Source organism: Physeter macrocephalus, chromosome 21, assembly GCF_002837175.3.
Source record: "Physeter macrocephalus isolate SW-GA chromosome 21, ASM283717v5, whole genome shotgun sequence".
NCBI lineage: Eukaryota > Metazoa > Chordata > Mammalia > Artiodactyla > Physeteridae > Physeter > Physeter macrocephalus.
In genome coordinates this window covers 109,695,222-109,716,028 of record NC_041234.1, presented here as the reverse complement: position 1 = coordinate 109,716,028, position 20,807 = coordinate 109,695,222, and the positions used below count along the sequence as shown (strand labels likewise).

At 39.7% G+C, this 20,807-nt stretch overlaps 1 protein-coding gene across 2 annotated transcripts in view; it reads left to right on the top strand.

Moving 5' to 3' along the window:
• The window catches only part of MCF2 (MCF.2 cell line derived transforming sequence), a 75,139-nt gene extending 56,072 nt beyond the window's left edge, over positions 1-19,067 (top strand). For both annotated transcript variants that reach the window (XM_007100312.2, XM_007100311.2), the window contains 9 exons: positions 1,313-1,405; positions 2,170-2,295; positions 2,946-3,167; positions 10,348-10,440; positions 11,974-12,052; positions 12,617-12,674; positions 15,785-15,894; positions 17,069-17,178; positions 19,035-19,067. In XM_007100312.2, coding sequence (XP_007100374.2) covers positions 1,313-1,405; positions 2,170-2,295; positions 2,946-3,167; positions 10,348-10,440; positions 11,974-12,052; positions 12,617-12,674; positions 15,785-15,894; positions 17,069-17,178; positions 19,035-19,067 — 924 coding nt within the window. The remainder of the gene's footprint in view (positions 1-1,312; positions 1,406-2,169; positions 2,296-2,945; positions 3,168-10,347; positions 10,441-11,973; positions 12,053-12,616; positions 12,675-15,784; positions 15,895-17,068; positions 17,179-19,034) is intronic.
• Positions 19,068-20,807: the final 1,740 nt, after the last annotated feature.

The following is a 20,807-nucleotide window of genomic DNA, read 5'->3' as shown; positions in this document are numbered from 1 at the left end:
ATCCTCCCGGACCGGGGCACGAACCCGCGTCCCCTGCATCGGCAGGCGGACTCTCAACCACTGCGCCACCGGGGAAGCCCCTTGTGTACAAGTTTTTGTGTGGACGTTATTTTCATTTCTCTTTGCCATAGACCTGGGTGTGAAATTGCTAGGTCATATGGTAATTCTGTTAACTTTTTGAAGAACTGTTGGGTTGTTTTCCAAAGTTGCTGCACCTTTTTACATTCCTACCGACGGTGTATGAGGGGCCTGATTGCTCCACACCTCTCCCAACACTGGTTAGTATCTAATTACTTCTTAAACAAACTTTTAAAATTACTTCTTAAACAGCCATCTTTTTTCAAACCCCACCTTCATCTCCAACTTCCAGAGGTACCTGATTCTGGAGTCTTTGTGGAGGAGGGGAAGTGTGTTCTTTAACATAAATTGAGTTGTTCCTTGGCTTTTCCCTCTTCCAGTTTCCAAATTTTGTCATGTTTTTCCCTCTTTCATCTTTGTAACTTTGGGTTTTTCGTTGTAAAAATAACTTTTCCATCACTTTAATTGGGTTTCATGAGTGGAGAGCTAAATACATGTTATCAGTCCACCATTTTTAACCATAAAAGTTGATAATCGAATTAGATTATGTATTGGATTTTATCACATACAGAGGAGGGTCCTGGATCTTCCATAGATATCTCCTCTCCCATTCCCTTTGTGATCTGCACTTCCTATACGCAGATTTCATCCTAAACAGCTCCATCTTGCCCTAATTATGGACCCTACAATGTTCCCAGGACCCAAAGTCACGGCTCTTATATTTATAGTGGCAGCAAGCCAATAATCAGATGAAATGTAGCACCAGTTGATAGGGCTGTATTTTTCTTGTGACATTTAAAAAACTCTTCTCATACCCAGTCTGATTTATATTCAGTACAACCTATTTCTTTTCTGGGTCTTGGCCTGCAGAGCTGAGCCTTTTGTTAATTTTCTTGGATACTTTGAAGAACTTTTTGGTCATGTTAACCTATGGTCATTCATTGCTTTCTTACTTTTTAAGCATTCCACATCATTGTGAATTTATACATAAAAACCTTTTAGTCTTTGAAATTTGGGGATTTTCTACCTCTCCGATCCTCGAAATAAAGTTTACTGTAGTTTTTTAAACATACTGCGTCTTACAATTTCCATACCATATATAGCAGCAATTTTTCTGGTAAATTTTCCTTGAGATGTAAGAAACATGCGTGCATTGGGTCTAATCAATGAACATTTGACGTTTTCATAGGTAAATGTCAATTTAAATTTATTGATAATTGTATTTTAATGACAGGAATGTCAAAGAAAATTAAAGCACAGACTTGGTCTAGATTCCTATTTACTGAAACCAGTGCAACGGATTACTAAATATCAGTTACTGTTGAAGGTAATTGCATGAAACATTTGTTTCTTTCTTTACTTACTTCTTTGGGTCAAATGTGGCAGAGCCATTAAAACTGAAGCAGCTGACTAGTGAGCACTAGAAATTGGTAGGCTTCCTGACTGGGACAGCTGGATTTAGCAGTTGAATCAATGCTTCTAGCTATTTAATTGTCCGTACAAGTTACACTGATATATAACCCTGACTGCAGAACTTTTACTGTTGTTAAGCAGAACTAAACAAATATAGTTTTGAGACTGTTATTTCCTATGGTTTTGAGACTGTTATTTCCTATGGGCCTTCTCAATGAAAAATGAAGATGGCACACCTCTGAGTAATGTGAAAGGATTCCAAAAATGTCACGTTAAATATAAATACAACATAGCTTGTTTTAAAATGCCTTTTTACAATGTTCTATGGTATATGCATAATGAATAAAATGAATTGCTGTAAGTGGAGGACCAAAAAATGTGTAATTGCTTTAAAAACGGATCTCTAGCCTGTCCTAATACCTATTGTTCTCCAGTTCCAGAAGCATTGAATGCCCTTTGCTTTCTACTGTTTAGTCACTATTCCATTTCTTCCCCAGTTTTGACATTGTTATTAAATACAGTATTAATGTGACAAATAGCATATGAAAGAAATTACTCGAAAAACTGCCATTATCTTTGGATTCTTCCTTGAAAGCGTGTTAGCCAAAAATGTATTCATTTTCTCCAGTTATTAATATCTGCCTAATATTAAGTTTAATTCTTGACTTCTAATTACAGGAGCTATTAAAATATAGCAAAGACTGCAAAGGATCTGTACAATTAAAGGAGGCACTTGACATGATACTGGATTTACTGAAGTCAGTTAATGACTCAATGCATCAGATTGCAATAAATGGCTATATCGTAAGTAAATCATAATGATTGTTGCAGTTTTACAGGGTAAGCATGTTAACATCTCTTTCTTCCTCTCCTGGAATCAACTGAGAAATAAGATGTAAGAGGCAGACAAATGAAGGATCCGAATGTCAGCATTATTACTTATGATGCTAAGTGGAAAATTGGCTTCAGATCAGCAGCCAAATGGATTTACGACATTCCCCTTGTCCCTCACAAGGCCTACCCCCAAGTGCAGACCTTGGGAGATCCCGCTTACTGGAATGTTTGGGTCTATTCTAAGGAGGCATATGGTCCCAGAGTTGCTCTTTGCCTCAGTCCAGGATAGAGATGGAAGAAAGAGATCAAATCTTTAGAGTAACTGCCCCCCGTGGGAAAACTTGGACTGGGAGAGGTCATTTACCAATTAGGATTGAGGAAGTAATGGAAACATGAAGCCAGGGAAAAGGAGGCTTCTTCTATCTCCTGGTCCCAGAGTCATTTTGTAACTGGGTGACACATGGCATGTTTTCCTGTGAAAAGTTATGATGGATGAAACTTTAAAAACTATAAATTACGCTTCAGGGTTTTAGTCACTCAATCTAAACACTGTAATATTGATGTCAGAGATGTGAATGTTGCTCTGCCTTGTACTAATGAGTTTGGGTTTTCCATTCCAGGGAAACTTAAATGAGCTGGGCAAGATGATAACGCAGGGTGCATTCAGCGTTTGGATTGGACACAAGAAAGGTGCTACAAAGATGAAGGATTTTGCTAGATTCAAGCCAATGCAGCGGCACCTTTTCTTGTACGAAAAAGCCATTGTTTTTTGTAAAAGGCGTGTTGAAAGCAGAGAAGGCTCTGATCGATACCCGTCATACAGTTTTAAGCACTGTTTGAAAGTAAGACTCTTTGAATTGTGTAACGTAATAGTCTTTCATATATACATATACTGTATTCCAGTTTGTATACTTTTTCAGCTCAGATGACTGGGCTGAAGAAGTATATATACTCTTATACTTTAGTTGCACATCTTTTTTTAAAAGAAAATCTTTTTTTTAAATTGAGGTATAACTGACATATAAATACCGTAGTGATGTGTCATATTTAGTCCCTATTATCTTCATGTGTTAAAATGAGCAGATAATGGTGACTTTGATGGTTTTGTTTTCAGCATCTAAAATTCCTCTTTAAAAAAAAAATAATAAATAAATAATAAAATAAAATAAAATTCCTCTTTTCAGGAATTCCTTGGTGGTCCAGTGGTTAGGACTCTGCACTCTCATTGCTAAGGGGCCAGGTTCGACCCCTGGTTGTGGAACTAAGATCCCATAAGCTGCTCGCGCCACGGCCAAAAAAAACAAAAAACAAAAATCCTCTTTCCCTTTTTTTTTTTAAATTGAGGTATAACTGACATATAACATTACATTAGTTTCAGGTGTACAGTGTAATGATTCAATATTTGTATATGTTGTGAAATGATCACCACAAGTAACATCCATCACCACACATAGTATTATTAACCGTGGTACCCATAGTCACCATGCTGTGCATTACATCCCTAGGACTTATTTATTTTATAACTGGAAGTTTGTACCCTTTGACTCCCCCTTCACCACCCATTTCGCACACTCCCACCCATGGAACCTTAAGTAGAAATCTTAGAGGGAAGTCAGGTGAAGCAGAACTTTTCTGCCTGAAATGAGAGCCACGGAGGGCAGACCGTGGCCTCCTTCCTTTCCTCTCTCACTTCAGTCCCAGGCAGTCCCCGAGGGGGTGCCCTAGACTCCTGCACGGCACAGTTTGAAATTGTGGGCAGTGACCCAGGCTCCCCCATTAGCACTCTCTTACCAATGGCACCAGGTGGGGCTCTTGGTCTTGATAGCAAGGAGCTTTTCTCATACGGGAGAGTCATGGAGGAAAGAGTTTCTTCCTTTTTTTCCGTGTGATTTAAAAATGGATCACTTTTATGGTTAGCACATTCCCATTGTATCCCTCCTCCATCCCCTCCCTTCCTGGGTGTCCAAAGCCACCTACAGCTGAATACTGCCCACACCTGTCCTGTCCGATCCTTAGAAATTACTTTCTTCTCTCCCATAACCCAAACTGCCATTGTGTCCTAATGTTAGTTTGGTATTAAAATGAGAGCAGTATTGTTTGAGGAAGTTACTGGCAATCCAGTGACACTCCCAGCTGGTTTTGACATTTGACAAGAGGAACCTCCAATCCACATGAGTCTGTAATTTTGGCAAATTTGATTTTTTTCACACCTAATTAATTTTATCTTTCAAGTTCTACATTGTAAAAGCGGTATGGCATTTGTTGAAGAAAATTTGGAAAATGGAGAAAATTAGGACCCTTGACTCCCCAACCACTGTTTCTTGGTTGTTAGCATGTTGAGAATTGATGCGATGTCCAGCAGTGGTAATGGAGAGGACGTGCCATGTGTCCTGAGCCAGGCCCGAGGGCTTTGTGTCAGGAGGCCACCCGAGAAGCAGGCCCTGCTTTTGATTCTTCCCAGAGGCCAGCGACCCCATGCTGTTCCTAATGGGGCTCCTGCCCAGGGTTAGGTCTCTGACTTCTTCCTACTGTCTACTTTCCCTGCTTCACTTCTGAACCCACAGCAGTGGCTGTTCAAAACCCTCACTGTTTTCATAACAAATGCCCAGTCGCTCCTTTTAAAAAATTAATTAATTAATTAATTTTTGGCTGCGTTGGGTCTTCATTGCTGTGCGCAGGCTTTCTCTAGTTGCGGCGAGCGGGGGCTACTCTTCGTTGCGGTGCACGGGCTTCTCATTGCGGTGGCTTCTCTTGTTGCGGAGCACGGGCTTTAGGCGTGTGGGCTTCAGTAGTTGTGGCATGTGGGCTCAGTAGTTGTGGCTCGCGGGCTCTAGAGCGCAGGCTTAGTAGTTGTGGCGCACGGGCTTAGTTGCTCCACGGCATGTGGGATCTTCTGGGACCAGGACGCGAACCCGTGTCCCCCACATTGGCATGCAGATTCTTGACCACTGCGCCACCAGGGAAGTCTCCCAGTTGCTCCTTTGATATTCGCCCACCTCTAAGCCCCCAAAATCTCCAAGCGTCTTTTATGTCTCTAATAAACATCTGTCGAGAAGCAAGAATTTGTGATTGACCTCAGACAGGGTTCATATCTCTTGCTGTCTGTATATTTATTCCAGAGGAGGGTACTTTATCTTCATAGTCGTGTTGGACCCAAATCCATTTGATTCACTTTTTAAAAAAATTTTTTAAATTTAATTTATTTTTTTATACAGCACGTTCTTATTAGTTATCCATTTTATACATATTAGTGTATACATTGTCAATCCCAATCTCCCAATTCATCACACCACCCCCCTGCCCCCGCCACTTTCCCCCCTTGGTCCCCATACGTTTGTTCTCTACATCTGTGTCTCAATTTCTGCCCTGCAAACCGGTTCATCTGTACCATTTTTCTAGGTTCCACATATATGCGTTAATGTACGATATTTGTTTTTTCTCTTTCTGACTTACTTCACTTTGTATGGCAGTCTCTAGATCCATCCACGTCTCAACAAATGACCCAATTTCGTTCCTTTTTATGGTTGAGTAATATTCCATTGTATATATATATATGTACCACATGTTCTTTATCCATTCGTCTGTCAATGGGCATTTAGGTGTGACCTAGTTACTACCTAATATACTATTTCTGGCTTGTATCTATTTTTCTTTTTTTACCTTTAATTTGTCACAATGATGGGCACACCAACAGTGTTTCTAAAGTACATCACAGTAAGGACAGACTGGTATGAGGTAACCAATTTGTGAGATTTCGAAGTACAGTGGCTACCGTGGAAACAGAGGGTGGGATAGATGCAAGAAACACTTCCATGGCAGGTAAACAGGCAGGCTTATTGACTTACTAGATACTGAAAGTAAATAATACCTGACATTTGAAGGAAAAAAATCAGCCTTATTTTTCTTTGATTCCCCAATAATGCCTAGTGTCCTTAATAAAAGAGATTAGTCAGTGATGCCTGCAAGGATTTAGACCAGGATTACTAGGAAAACGGTGATGTCGCTGACAGAGAAAGATGGCAATTAGGCTATCTCTTATAAGCCTCACTATGCTTTCTTCCTCTTGCTTATATGAGATTCCAAGATTAAATAATTACTAGTAGGACTAGTCAGTGTGTTACCTAACAGTTTGGGTTCCTGGTTTCAGAATCTTCCCCTTGGTAGAGAGGATCAATGCAGATGCACTTTCAAGGGACTGTTGCCGTGACTTCATCGTATCAAGCTGGAATCTCGTAGCCCCACAGCTGTACGGTGATTGTGTGCTATATTTTAAGTCGGCTGCTCCTGTGCAAAGGAAAGGCCCTAAAGTCACAGTTAGTCAAATGGAGAGATTTGAGTTCTACAGATTCCTCAGTTCATGTGTTTATTATTATCATCTATGTTTTTAAGTTTAACAAACATACATGTGGTACTCACTGTTTGCTAGGAGCTGTTCTGTTTACGAATACCAGTGTTAATTCATTTAATCCACATAGCAACTTTATATGCAGTAGGAACTTTTTTTTTTTTTTTTTCGGTACGCGGGCCTCTCACTGTTGTGGCCTCTCCCATTGCGGAGCACAGGCTCCGGACGCGCAGGCTCAGCGGCCACGGCTCACGGGCCCAGCCGCTCCGCGGCACGTGGGATCTTCCCGGACCGGGGCACGAACCCGTGTCCCCTGCATCGGCAGGCGGACTCTCAACCACTGCGCCACCAGGGAAGCCCATGAAGCAGGAAGTATTATTAACCCCATTTTGAGGATGAGAAAGCCAAGTTCCAGAGAGGTGAATAATTCATCCAAGAGCATGGCTAGTAAGTGGTGCAGCACAGATTCAAACCCGGGCAGATGGCTTCGGTCTCCATGATTGTAACCACTGCACCGTGCTGGCAGGCCTTGTTCTTGCTTGTTTATTCTTTCATTCCTTCATTCATTCCTTTTTATCATTCCCCACACTTACACTCCTCTCTACCCCTGTATTATTTGATGTACATCCTTCAGTTTGTGTGTTCTTTTTAAGTATATACTAATGTTCTGTGCCCATTTAGCTTTTTAAAAATTAATTAATTAATTAATTTTATTTTATTTATTTATTTTTGGCTGCATTGGGTCTTCGTTGCTACACACGGGCTTTCTCTAGTTGCGGCGAGCAGGGGCTGCTCTTCGTTGCGGTGCACGGGCTTCTCATTGCGGTGGCTTCTCTTGTTGTGGAGCACGGGCTCTAGCCACACGGGCTTCAGTAGTTGTGGCATGTGGGCTTCAGTAGTTGTGGCTCGCGGGCTCTAGAACGCAGGCTCAGTAGTTGTGGCACATGGGCTTAGTTGCTCTGCGGCATGTGGGATCTTCCCGGACCAGGGCTCGAACCCATGTCCCCTGCATTGGCAGGCGGATTCTTAACCACTGCGCCACCAGGGAAGCCCCCCATTTAGTTTTAATTTATATAAATAGTATTCTGTTATAATTCTCATTTTCTTTCTTTTTTTGATCCCAGAAACTATTTTCAAGATAGTTATGTTGCTGTTTTATACCCAATATCTTGTTTCTAACTGCTTCACGGCAGTTCAGCCTAGCTACATTTTTTTGTTGTTATTGTTATTGTGAATCAAGATCAATTTTTTTGTTTTTGGTTATACCACATGGCATGTGGGATCCTAGTTCCCTGACCAGGGATCAAACCCGTGCCCCCTGCATTGGAAGTGCAGAGTCTTACCCACTGGACCGCCAGGGAAGTCCAAGATCAACTTTTTCATAATACTGACCCAAGAAGTAACTATTATATATCCAAGATACAGAAATAAACGTCTTTTTTCTTTTCAGTTTTATAACATGGACTTTTCATTTAATATATCAAGTGCTTTCCCTCCCAATATTCAAGTAGTTTTTTTTTTAAGAGATCTTTATTGGAGTATAATTGCTTCACAATACTGTGTTAGTTTCTGTTGTACAACAAAGTGAATCAGCCATATACATCCATCTGTCCCCATATCCCCTCCCTCTTGAGCCTCCCTCCCACCCTCCCTATCCCACCTCTCTAGGTCATCGCAAAGCACCGAGCTGATCTCCCTAATAAAAGTCTTAAGATAGGTAGTTATTGGTTATAATCCCAGAGTTCTGACCCACTGGGTGACTTTTAACAAGGTAGTTGACATCTTCACACTACCCTTTCTGTCTGAAGACAGAAAATTAGGTTAAAAGTTGGGGCCCTGAGCACTTGATACAGCAAGATGTCTTCAGATAAAATGCTTTAAAATAAAGAAAATATATTCATAGCTACCAGAAATCATCAGTGAAAATGTGAAGGATGAGGCAGAGACCACAGTTAGGGCATAACTGTAGAATCAGCCTCGTTCTTTTATATATATTATTTATTATATAATATATCATATAACTATATTCATAGAGTTAGAGCTTTAACTCTGCCTCTAGGTTCTAAAGGTAAGTTTTCATGGGATAGTAAATATTTAATAAGTAGAAAGAAACCTTTTGATAAAACCTTTATATTGTGTTATTTGAGAAAATATCTACAATCCATGAATTACAAATGGATTGTATTACAGTGGATCATTTGTAGTGAATTGTTTAGAACTAAGAACAGTGTTTGATAGATATCATGGTTAGGTTTCCAGAGTAACTCAGCAAAGCTCATTTAATCTATAATGCTGTGCTCTATGTATACAGTGAAAAAGAGCAAAACCATTGCTATTCAAATAAGGGAAAGTTGAGAAAGCAAACTCATACTTTTAAAAACTCATCATGTTATCTAAGCCTTCAGTGCATGCTATTTAATCCTTATATCAACTCTATGAAATAGGTACTCTTCCCACTTTATAGTTGAGGAAACTGAAATTCAGAAAGGTTAAGCAACTTGTACCAGCACACATAGCTAGCGCATGGGCTTTCCATCTTATCATGCTGTTAAAACAAAACCATGTATTGAAACAAAATCAATTTAAATATAGATTGAATATGAGATTATTGTTTATCTTAAAACCTGATGTTTGAGCAAAAGTAGGTTAGTTAGAGTGGTTGAGTAGGAATGTAAAGATATTTTTGGACATTCTGAAAGTTACTTCTGAGTACATTCAGGGTAGATGTCACAGGCTCTTTCATTTCTAAGTATAATCCTTTTTCTTTTCCTTGATATGGGGATCTCACTAGCACTACTCTGAATGCTTATCAGCTCTAATTGGGGTCATTTGGGAGGCATGTAAATGGAACAGAGAGTGAGACATTCCTTTAGTTAATGAGGAAAGGATTGAAAGGAAAGAGAAGGCAGAAGGAAACTAAAAGAGAATGTGTGTACAAGGGAGTGAAATTGCTCAAAATGAAATTAACCAAGCTATTAGCAGCATAGGCTGAAAGAAAATGGAAGAGTTTGTGCTTTGCACAATCATATGAAAGAGAAGAAAAACTATGGTAAGGAAGGGATATTGCATACCTAATTTTCACTGGCTACAGGAAGACATCACTGTCCCATGACAGGTTGTTTTCTAGAGAGACCAAGAGATTGGTGGAAATAGAGGGGATTTCTGTGTACCTGGTTGGTTCTCCCCTGACCCATAAATTGGATGTCTATAACTTGTAGGGCTTCTATAGACATAAGTAGTAATTTGTGAGATTAACTTATCTGGCATAAAGTTATTAAAAAGAACCATTTAAATTAATTTTAGATGACCTTTTCCACAATGTTTAATTAGTTTTACTTCTGTGTTTGACACAATAATTTGTTTTTATAGTGTACAGTTAATTTATAATGGAATTCAATCTTACCTCGACTACTTGGATGCTCAGATTTGAAACATTTGTTTTACTCACTCACTGGAATGGAGCATGTAGTCTGTACTATATAAGTGCATAGTTTAATGAAAGCATATAAACACTCAGGTCTCTGATTGTATTTATCATTTCCTATTCTTTGATTATAAAACATATATTTTGCAGAAGTGAGAAATTCTGTTTCATTTAGAATATGATGGGGGTAGATTTAATGTAATTTCATTTTCAGAATAAAATGCTCATGAAAATGGTGACTCATATATTGTAGATGGATGAAGTTGGAATCACTGAATATGTAAAAGGAGACAACCGCAAGTTTGAAATCTGGTATGCTGGGAAGGAAGAAGTTTATATTGTCCAGGTTGGTCATTTAAGAATTATTCTAAAAAAAAAAAAAAAAAAAAAAAAGAATTATTCTAGAAACCATAACCTGCCTTAAGATACAAAAGTCTGAATTTGCAAACAAAAATAATTTTGGTTACATTACAAAAGTTCTCAGTCCTTTCCTGTAGGTTACCTAAATATTATTTGATTATTATTCTTTGTGATGCAATTAAACATTTTCTCAGTTACCAAGTTTTCTTCTTCCTTTTTTTTCTTTTATTGAAGTATAGTTGTTGTATAATGTTATATTTTACAGGGGTACAATAAAGTGATTCACAATTTTTAAAGGTTATACTCCATTTATAGTTATTATAAAATATTGGCTATATTCCCTGTGCTGTACAATATATCCTTGTAGCTCATTTTATACCTAATAGTTTGTACCTATTAATCCCCTACTGCCATATTGCCCCTTCCCCCTTCCCTCTCCCCACTGGTAACCACTAGTTTGTTCTCTGTCTCTGTGAGTCTGTTTCTTTTTTGTTATATTCATTAGTTTGTTTATTTTTTAGATTCCACATATAATCTCTAGGTCCATCCATGTTGCTGCAAATGGCATTATTTCATACTTTTTTATGGCTGAGTAGTATTCCATTGTATATATGTACCACATCTTTCAAATCGGTTCATCTGTCGATGGACACTTAGGTTGCTTCCATATCTTGGCAGAAGTTTTCTTTAACTTGAGATATGTCTGTGATGCTTTCTATGGCTTTAAGTTTTCACCACGACACCAGGAGATTTATCAACAAGAGCGGATAGCCAAGAGCTTGGCCGGTGCTCCTCTGTCCCCATCAAGTTTCTTGAGTTATAGATTTATAACAGTTCTGAGTTCCTCTTGTGCTCAGCATTCAGAGAGGACCTGATTATGAGACAGGGCGATGTGATGATTCAGATCGGATTGTTTTTTCTAAAGAATGTGGTTAAAGTCCTGGCCAGACGCGCTGTAAGCTTCAACCTGTCTCATGGAAGAAGAGAGGAATTAGAACATTTCAAGAGAATATTGTCATTTCAAAGTGTCCTTTTTTTTTTTTTTTTGGCCGCACCACATGGCTTTCAGGATCTTAGTTCCCCGACCAGGGATCGAACCCCGGCCCTCGGCTGTGAAAGCGCCGAGTCCTAACCACTGGACCGCCAGGGAAGTCCCTACAATAGATTGTCTTTTCAGAAACAGTAGAACTTGTTTTGTTTTACCAAAATTAAACATAAAAACATTTATATATTTAAAAGAACCCTCCTACACAGAAAAAATAAGTGAGATTTATATTTCACATTTCTCTGAGCATTATTATTGAAGGCCAAGTTCGAAATGGTTTTGGCTATTATTTCATCTAAGCCAATGGCTACTTATTTGCTTCTTAGAAGTTTTAAGAATCAAAATGTTAGAGTTGGAATATGGTGGTTCAGGATGTAAATCGTGTTTGATATACTTAGCGACATTTGTTTTATTATAAAGCATCGTTTTAAAAAGGAAACATGTCCTCTCCTCCCCTGCTTTTTAAATCTTTAGGCTTCAAATGTAGATGTGAAGATGATGTGGTTAAAAGAAATCAGAAGTATTTTGTTGAAACAACAGGAACTTATGACAGGTAAGTTCAAGCATGCATTCTCCAGAACAAGAAGTACAAGAACAGCTCAGTGACTCAGATTTTGTGACAATTTTTACAGGGAATGGGGCTGATATTTACTTTCTACTATTTATAATGAAAGGATTTGCTCAACTCACTAGTAGGAGATCAAGAGGCAGGAGGCTGTTTAAACTATTTCGGAGAATGAATTTTACAATGGAAGATGAGCTCTAGTGCCTGAGAAGCAGTGGCGCAGTGATAGAGCAATCTGAATGTGTTAATTCTAAATGCTTCCCATGAGGCAACTCTGCTTAGGACCTCAGTAATCAGTGCTTGGTAATGCTGGCCTGGGGGTGGTGCTAGTTACAAACTTGAATTTCTTGAATAAAAACTATTACATGGTTCGATCCTTTTCTATATTCCAAATTCAGACTGGCCTTCCCTCTGGCTGTTTCAAGTCTGTGAAGGTGAACTCAAATGGGATTGGAGTGTGTGTGTGTGCATATGTGAAGGTCACTGGTCCTCAAGGAAGTAAGAAGTGTGGCTTCCGAACAACGCTTATATAATCTTTGTTTTATTTCACAGTTAAAAAACAAGAACATAATCAGTTAACAGAACAGAATCTTTCTTCTCAGCGGAATGAGTAAGTGATTATACTTTAAGAAATACCACTCTCCAATCTTCTGTTTTCCGTATATAACATGAAACAATGTAATTAAACTATCAGACAAAAATTACTCATCAAATTCTATAAACACATTTTCTCAGTTCTGTCCTTGGACTTGGAGCCTGATAGTCCTTAATAGTTATCCCACTGTTCCCCTGATGTTAAAAAGAATATAAGGAAGTGCCTTTGTTCAGGGAAACATCTTGACCCTGTCCACCTGTGGATGGCTGCAAGAAAGAAGAAATTAACACATCCCCTCCCCCAGGAGATGTTTTGCAAGACTGATGGCCCTTTTTACTTTACTTCCTCCCCGCCTCTCACTGTCTATTATGCCTTTTTACTTTATTTCCCTCTCTGATTCTATAAAAGAAACTGGCATCCAGACCCAGATAAGATGGTTATTTTGAGACATTAGTCTGCCATCTTCTCGGTCTGCCAGCTTTCCAAATAAAGTCCTATTCCTTGCCTCAGAAAAAAAAAAAAAAAGTCTGGGCTAATTTTTCAACACGATTATAAGTGCTTTGTTCTCAGTATACCCTGGGGGGAGTTGCATGTAGGCTGCTAGCAAAAGCGGCTACACTCATGGCTTTCTCTTCAAAATATTTCTGGACACCTTCAATCTGATTGGAGAAGGAGAGGTATAAGAATGATGAAGTACTGGCAGCTAATACTGGCCTGCAGCTTTGTGGTCCCTTGATGGAGACCACTTGCTGGTGACTTGGCCTCTCTGTGTAGTTAGAGAGGAGGTATGGATCCCAGGGGCGCGGGGGCTGTGCCTGGACACAACCACGAAGTCTTTGAGGAAGGCAGCTGTCCTCAATGATAGCTTTGCTGCTGGTTTAGAGACGTGGCCTTTGTATTCCGCCTCTAGGAATCCTAAAAGGTGGAGTTTCCATACAACATTTACATATATGCAGAAAGAATCCCCACGCTGATTCCAAAGCCTTGGCGCAGAAATTCACCACGCAGCATCTGCATGATGTAGGGATCATTGAAGGACTTATTAAAAGTACTCTTTTTCAACGGTACAAATGAACTTATTTACAAAACAAATAGAGTCACAGATGTAGAAGATAAACTTACTGTTACGGGGGGCGGGGGGTGAGGGAGGGATAAATTGGGGGATTGGGACTGACATATACATACAACTATAGATAAAATAGATAATAAGGACCTACTGCACAGGGAGCTCTGCTCAATACTATCTAATGACCTATATGGGAAAAGAGTCTAAAAAAGAGTGGATAGGGCTTCCCTGGTGGCGCAGTGGTTGAGAGTCCGCCTGCCGATGCAGGGGACACGGGTTCGTGCCCCGGTCCGGGAGGATCCCACATGCCGCGGAGCAGCTGGGACCGTGGGCCACGGCCGCCGAGCCTGCGCGTCCGAAGCCTGTGCTCCGCAACGGGAGAGGCCACAGCAGTGAGAGGCCCGCGTACCGCAAGGAAAAAATAAAAAATAAAAAATAAAAGAGAGTGGATATATGTATATGTATGACTGATTCACTGTGCTGTACAGCAGAAACTAATACAACATTGTAAATCAACTATACTCCAATAAAAAATATAAATACTCTTTTTCTCTGTTACACATCATCTTTCACAGGTAGCTAAGATCAGGTGCAAAGTATGTTGATTCATCTGAGGCTTTAGGAGAACCATTTTAGTTTATTTTTTATTTATTTATTTTTGGCTGCATTGGGTCTTTGTTGCTGTGGACAGGCTTTCTATAGTTGTGGCGAGCGGGGGCCACTCTTCGTTGCGGTGCGCGGGCTTCTCATTGCGGTGGCTTCTCTTGCTGCGGAGCACGGGCTCTAGGCGTGCAGGCTTCAGTAGTTGTGGCACACAGGCTTAGTTGCTCCACGGCATGTGAGATCTTCCCGGACCAGGGCTCAAACCTGTGTCCCCTGCATTGGCAGGCGGATTCTTAACCACTGCGCCACCAAGGAAGCCCCAGGAGAACCATTTTAAAATCACGGTGGAAGTCTTTGTTTTCCACGGTTCACAATACGCAATGTTTTATCATGTATTCTGGAAGTAAAATCTTTAGAATTCATGGAGCAATTGACTCTATAGTAGCTGATACAACTCAACAGTATTAATCAGATTGAGGTTTCATTGTCATTCATATACACTTTGCCTAATTCATTGAAGTTAAAAGTTCATAGAACAATAGGGTTTTTTTGGTGGTTTATATTTTTCCAACTTAATTGAGGTATAGTTGACAATTAAAATTATATACGTTTAAAGAGTACAATTTGATACCATATGCTAACACATATATATGGAACCTAAAAAAAAAAAAGGTTCTGAAGAACCTAGGGGCAGGACAGGAATAAAGATGCAGACGTAGAGAATGGACTTGAGGACACGGGGAGGGGGAAGGGTAAGCTGGGACGAAGTGAGAGAGTGGCACGGACATATATACACTACCAAATGTAAAATAGAGAGCTAGTGGGAAGCAGCCACAGAGCACAGGGAGATCAGCTCGGTGCTTTGTGACCCCCTAGAGGGGTGGGATAGGGAGGGTGAGAGGGAGACGCAAGAGGGAGGAGATATGGGGATATATGTATACGTATAGCTGATTCACTTTGCTGTACAGCAGAAACTAACACACCATTGTAAAGAAATTATACTCCAATAAAGATATTTTTTAAAAAGAGTAAAATTTGATGATTTGACATACATATACGCTGTGAAATAATCAACACAATCAAGCTAATTAACATATCCATCACCTCACATAGTTATCCTTTTTCGTGTCTGTGGTGAGAACATTTAGCATTTACCTCTTGGCAAATTTCGGGTATACAGTATAATATGCAACAGGGATTTTAAACAATATAACTGCCTTGGGTCCAGAAGGGAGCCTTTTCTTTCCATGCTGGCTTGGATCCCAGGATTTAAGCTTTTGTATATATGAGCTATTATCACACAGACTTAAATAAGGGGGAAAATCAGCTCTGTTTGAATGGATTCTTAGACTATGTTCTTAACACATGGTATTAGTAGAAGAAATACCATTTAAAATTTCTTATTACTCTTAAACTGAAAAAAAGCTTACCAGTTTTTACATATTTACTATTTCAGAAGGCAACAGGGAGCTTTTATAGACGCTGAGGAAACTGACTTGGAGCACACCAGCACTATGGTGGAAGTCGGTGAGGCCATCGCGTCAGTTCGGGCAGAAGCAGATACAGGTATGTGTAATGCTCATCCGAAGGGAGAATTCATGGCTGTGCAAATTGTTTCCTCCCGTTGTTAATTTGAGAAATCTATCCATCTATTCACGATATGTGGAGAGAACAAAGTTAACCCATTTTTAGAAGGCTCTTCTGTCCTGTGTATATGCAAGATACTCGGCTGAGCAGAGGTTGTCAAAGTGTGGTCTGTGGACCAGTAGCGTCTGCATCAGCTGGGAACTTGTTAAGAAGGCAAATGGTCTGGCTCCATCCCAGACCTTCTGAATCAAAAACTCTGGGAGGGAGACCCAGCCAGCTGTAATGTAACAGGTTCTCCATGTGATTCTTTCTGGCACCTTCTCAAGTTTGGGAGCCCCTCCTACGCAGGATACAGAGGTGAATAAAACACATCCTGCATCAAGGGATGCACACTTGCTTGACTCACCGTAAGTTTAATGAATAGAGAAGAGTCATTTACAGCTCAGGAATATTTCTTTTTATTTTGTAAATTGGGTCATTTAAAGGGATTTAAAACAATTTGTTTAATTTAACGAACATAACAGCCTGTGTGCCAGGAACTGTGCAGTACTCTGAGATACATTCAGCTGCCATCCCCGCGAAGCTAGGAGAGTAGAAAGATAATGCAACAAGCAATGAAAATTCAATCTGATAGTGTGATAACAGAGAAGGCGCTTCAGAAGCACCTGCAAGGGTCACCTCAACAACTCTGGGATCAACAGCATAGACTTCCCTGAAGAAATGCCTAACGGGGTGTCTGATACTCAATGCTTAAATATGAAGGTCCTTAATCTGGAAGACTTCTCTACTAGCTGAGGAGAAACAAGGAACAACAACCTTGCTCAGCTTCAGTTCTCCGTTTATGGGTCGCTTCCCTCAGGTCATCTATACTGTGGCCACCACGAGGAGAGAAGTAAAATGAAGTGTAATAATCAAGGCCATACCCTTTAATGGTCCAAGAATAATATCTTTTGTAATAAAACCTCCAACTAGGTTGTACTAGTTTAGAATTTCTGATATTTCAGAAAGGGCCTAGAATAGCTACACTTCTTTTACCTTTTAGGATGGTTTCATGTTGGGGTTGGTGGGAGTTATTACAGATAATAATAAGTTAAATAGCATTCCAGAGCTCCTACTGAAGTTGATGAGATAGTCAATCATGCTTTTCTTACAGTTTGGACCGAGATGTCATCACCTGCAGAAATCTCTGTTGAGCCTGAGGAATGGTCCAGTAACTATTTCTACTCTTCTTATGATGACAATGAAGAAGAAAGGCCTCTAATGGTTAGTAATGACATACTAAGATAAATAAAAACCCTTCAGGCAATTTTATTGATGAAATCGGTGAGGCACGTAGGGCCAGTCCTTTGTCAGTATCCCTGAGGTCATGAGGTCATTTCCACAGCCAAAAGATTTGAAGCAAGTCTTACTGTGAACATTCAGTAAGCACTTTTATCTCTGTGAGAACTTGTTTGAGCTATACATGGAGCTTCACCCCTCTGTTTTCAATCTGGGCATGTGAGATAAAATCAGAGCACAAAGGAGGTTCAGATATACTTGGAAATCAGTTTAGATTCCAGATTAGAAAACATAGGAAACAAACATTACACATTAAAAACTATTTAATACCATCTGGGGAATACATTTTAGTGGGCTGTCAAAAAGCATGCTAATGCTACAGATCTCAGCATATCAGAGCAAGAGGGCCCCCCATGAAAGTAAAGGTTGCTTTAGGGTAAAAGTAAGTGTTTTATAGAAGAGCTAGTTTTCAGTGTTGTTAGGATCCTGGTGGATTATTACAGGGGAGTTAGGACTGTTTAGGATAAATCTCCAATTTTCTGAAGTCACCAGGGTGGAGGGTGGGAATGATGCTTTGCAGTGGACTGTTCCTTGGTGCTTTTCAGAGGAATACATTCAGTTTGGCAGTTCTGGTGTTGGGGTAAGGGACTAATGGCATGGGGAATCCCAAAGCTGCATCGACACTGGAATGCTTTCTTTAAAAAAGCAACAGAATATTCTTTCCACTAATAATGCAGTGACCATAACTCATATTTGTATGGTCGTTTACAGTTTTCAAAGTGATTTCACACTGAATATTCATAGTCTTAGTGAGGCTTTATTCCCTCCAACTGGCGGAGGAGGAGACCGAGGCTCAGAGCCGGTAAGAGATTTGTCCAGCGTTCGTCGTCTAGACTGGCAGTGCTCGAACGTTTTAATGAATTTACATTTTTGAAACCAAAAAAATCTAGTGAGAAGAGTGGCATTTGAAATATTTTTGCAGCCTAACAAATAAAAAATAAAAAAATAAGGGACTTCCCTGGTGGTCCGGTGGTTAGGACTCTGCGTTTCCACTGCAGGGGGCATGGGTTCGACCCCTGGTCAGGGAAGTGGTATCCCGCAAGCTGCGCAGTGCAGCCAATAAAAATAATAATAATAAATGAAATATTTTTGCAAATCTATCTTAACACCTGGCTTCAGAAAAGACACCTGGATTCTCATATCTACGTTTGCGTTCAATCTGTTGTGCTATCACACATTCGGTGGCCTCTTGAAAACTCCCCGGTAGACCTGTGAGAGGATGAGAGTGAAAAAGGCAAATAATATATTGAGCTTTGACCCTTGCAGACCCTGGGCACTCCCAACGGTCAGCCTCCCAAACTTTGAGAATTGCTGATTTAGACGAATAAATAAAAAGAACTTCATTTCTTGAAGTAACATTATCTGAGGACGGGAGGGGTCGTTGTTCAGATGTGAGCGGTAAGTCAAGGGAAGCCAGTTGGGATTTCAATGTTTGCTGTAAATGATGCTCTGTGAAGGGATTGTCAAGAACCGAGAAAGCCTTCAGTAAGCATTTTTCCAGCTATGGTGTCAGAAAATAAAGCAAATATGCAAAATTGATTAATGCTTTCATCATAGGGGATGGGAATGTAGAAAAACCTACTAGCTCTCCTCTCTTCTCCCAAGAATTCCCTGAGTTGTGCTACTAAGGAAAACATACAAGGGACAATATAGTGCATTCCATACCCCATCAATTAAATAACCCCCAACCTAAAAAGCAAAACAGGTTGGAATGAGCTGATCTTTTAGCCTCGCTTTATCAAGTAAAAAACAAGAAATAATGGGTGCTGCTTCCCTTGTAGAGGCCCGTGTCGGAGATGGCTGTCCTATTTTAATGGAGCTACTCTGTTAAGTGGCAAGTAGCTCTTTCCTGCCTGCTCCTCGGCCCATTTGGTAAAAATACTGCTCAAAAGACGTTCAGCCCGAGTGATGCGGATAATGTTTTCAGGTTAATTCCTTTGGACGTGCAAAGAATCAACACCACATAATTATTTCTTTCCTTTTATTTTAAAAAAGTTTTAATTATGGTACTCTTACTCTTTAAAATCATATATTCAATGTGTAAGATACTGTGCTGGAAAAATTCTCATCTCAGAATACGTTTGGACTTGAAGATTACTATTTCTTCTCTGTCTACCTTGTAACCAAATGCAATCAGTGTGCCTTGGATTATTTAGCTTATTAATGAATCAAGTTAAAATTATAGCTGCAAAAAGATTAAGGCCAAGTAAAGCACAACATTGTGGTCTAATATGCTTTTATTGGACTAAGCTTTCGTGCCCATTATTTTTACCTGTGCAAAACGGTAACAAAGCACAGGAATCCTTCTGGGGGCGTTAGTAAATCTTTGTTCAGGGCCATTGCCTTTTTTATGTGCCAAGATAATTATTTTTAATGAGAGTAGTTTACAAAGAACAGTATTTAAAAATTATTTTCATGCTTGTTTTTTTCTGGATTTATGTTTATTATTCATGTAACTTAAATCAGTTGTGCTCTGTTATTTTCTGTGTAGTTCATGCTGTAATTCTCTTTTTGCAAATAAAAATGAATTCTTCAGGTTAAATAAACACATGTTCTGCTTTTTTTTTTTTTTTGCCATCACAAACTGCTCTATGTTTGTTTGTTCCTGCAAAGCTGCTGCAGCTAACCACATTTACCATCGAAGTAAAGAATGAAGTCTGTATGTCACAGAACAGGCAGTTATGCAGGTAGTTTTGCATTCAAATTTGTAATGTCATTTTTCAAAACAACCTTACAGTCTCCAGGCAAATATAAAGCCCTAGCAGATTGCAGGAAGAGAGGCTCAGAAGACCTCCTGATTAGAAATGGAGATGTCATTCAGCTTCTCCATGAGGATGCTGAGGGTCAATGGTAGGTGAATTCTCCGTGACTATGTTGACCTCCGCCTGGGGCACACGGATATCTAATCAAATGTTCTGCTTTACTTGTATCTTTGTTGTACAGTCTCAAGAAGCAGAAATAACACATTTCTTATCAGTGTTTCATTTTCATTGCTTCAGCCATGCCTATATAGCTCACTGAAAGGAATGTTAACCTTTGGTGAGTGAAAAATGCTTTGAAAGAATGAAATGCTATGAGTCTGCCTGCTCTTTTGTGGTTTACCTTTGGCTCAGATGTTTCAGCTGATATATCAGGCTTTGTAATGGCTACAGATCACATTACATTAGGTTGCTTAAGTCATTCATTAATTCATAACATGTTTAATGAATGCCCACTATGTGCCAGGGACCATGTTCACTACTTTACAACATAGCCACACTTTGCTTTATCAGTTCGAATACTGACTTTTTAGTCTTATCATTCTATCCTCATGCATTTGACTTTATACAGCACTGATTGCAAAGATGCTTCTGCCAGATATGCTGTTTAATTATAGAGAACCCCAAAGCAAGAAGGAAATATTATTTGGAAGAGGACTGAATGAAACTTCCATAAAGCTTTTGGAAATTTTATATGAAATAATTCTGCCTTTATTGTGTCACTAACTTTAACTGAAGTGCTACATTGACTGTGTACTCTGACCCTAAAGGGGGAAGAGTGTACACCTGATGGTG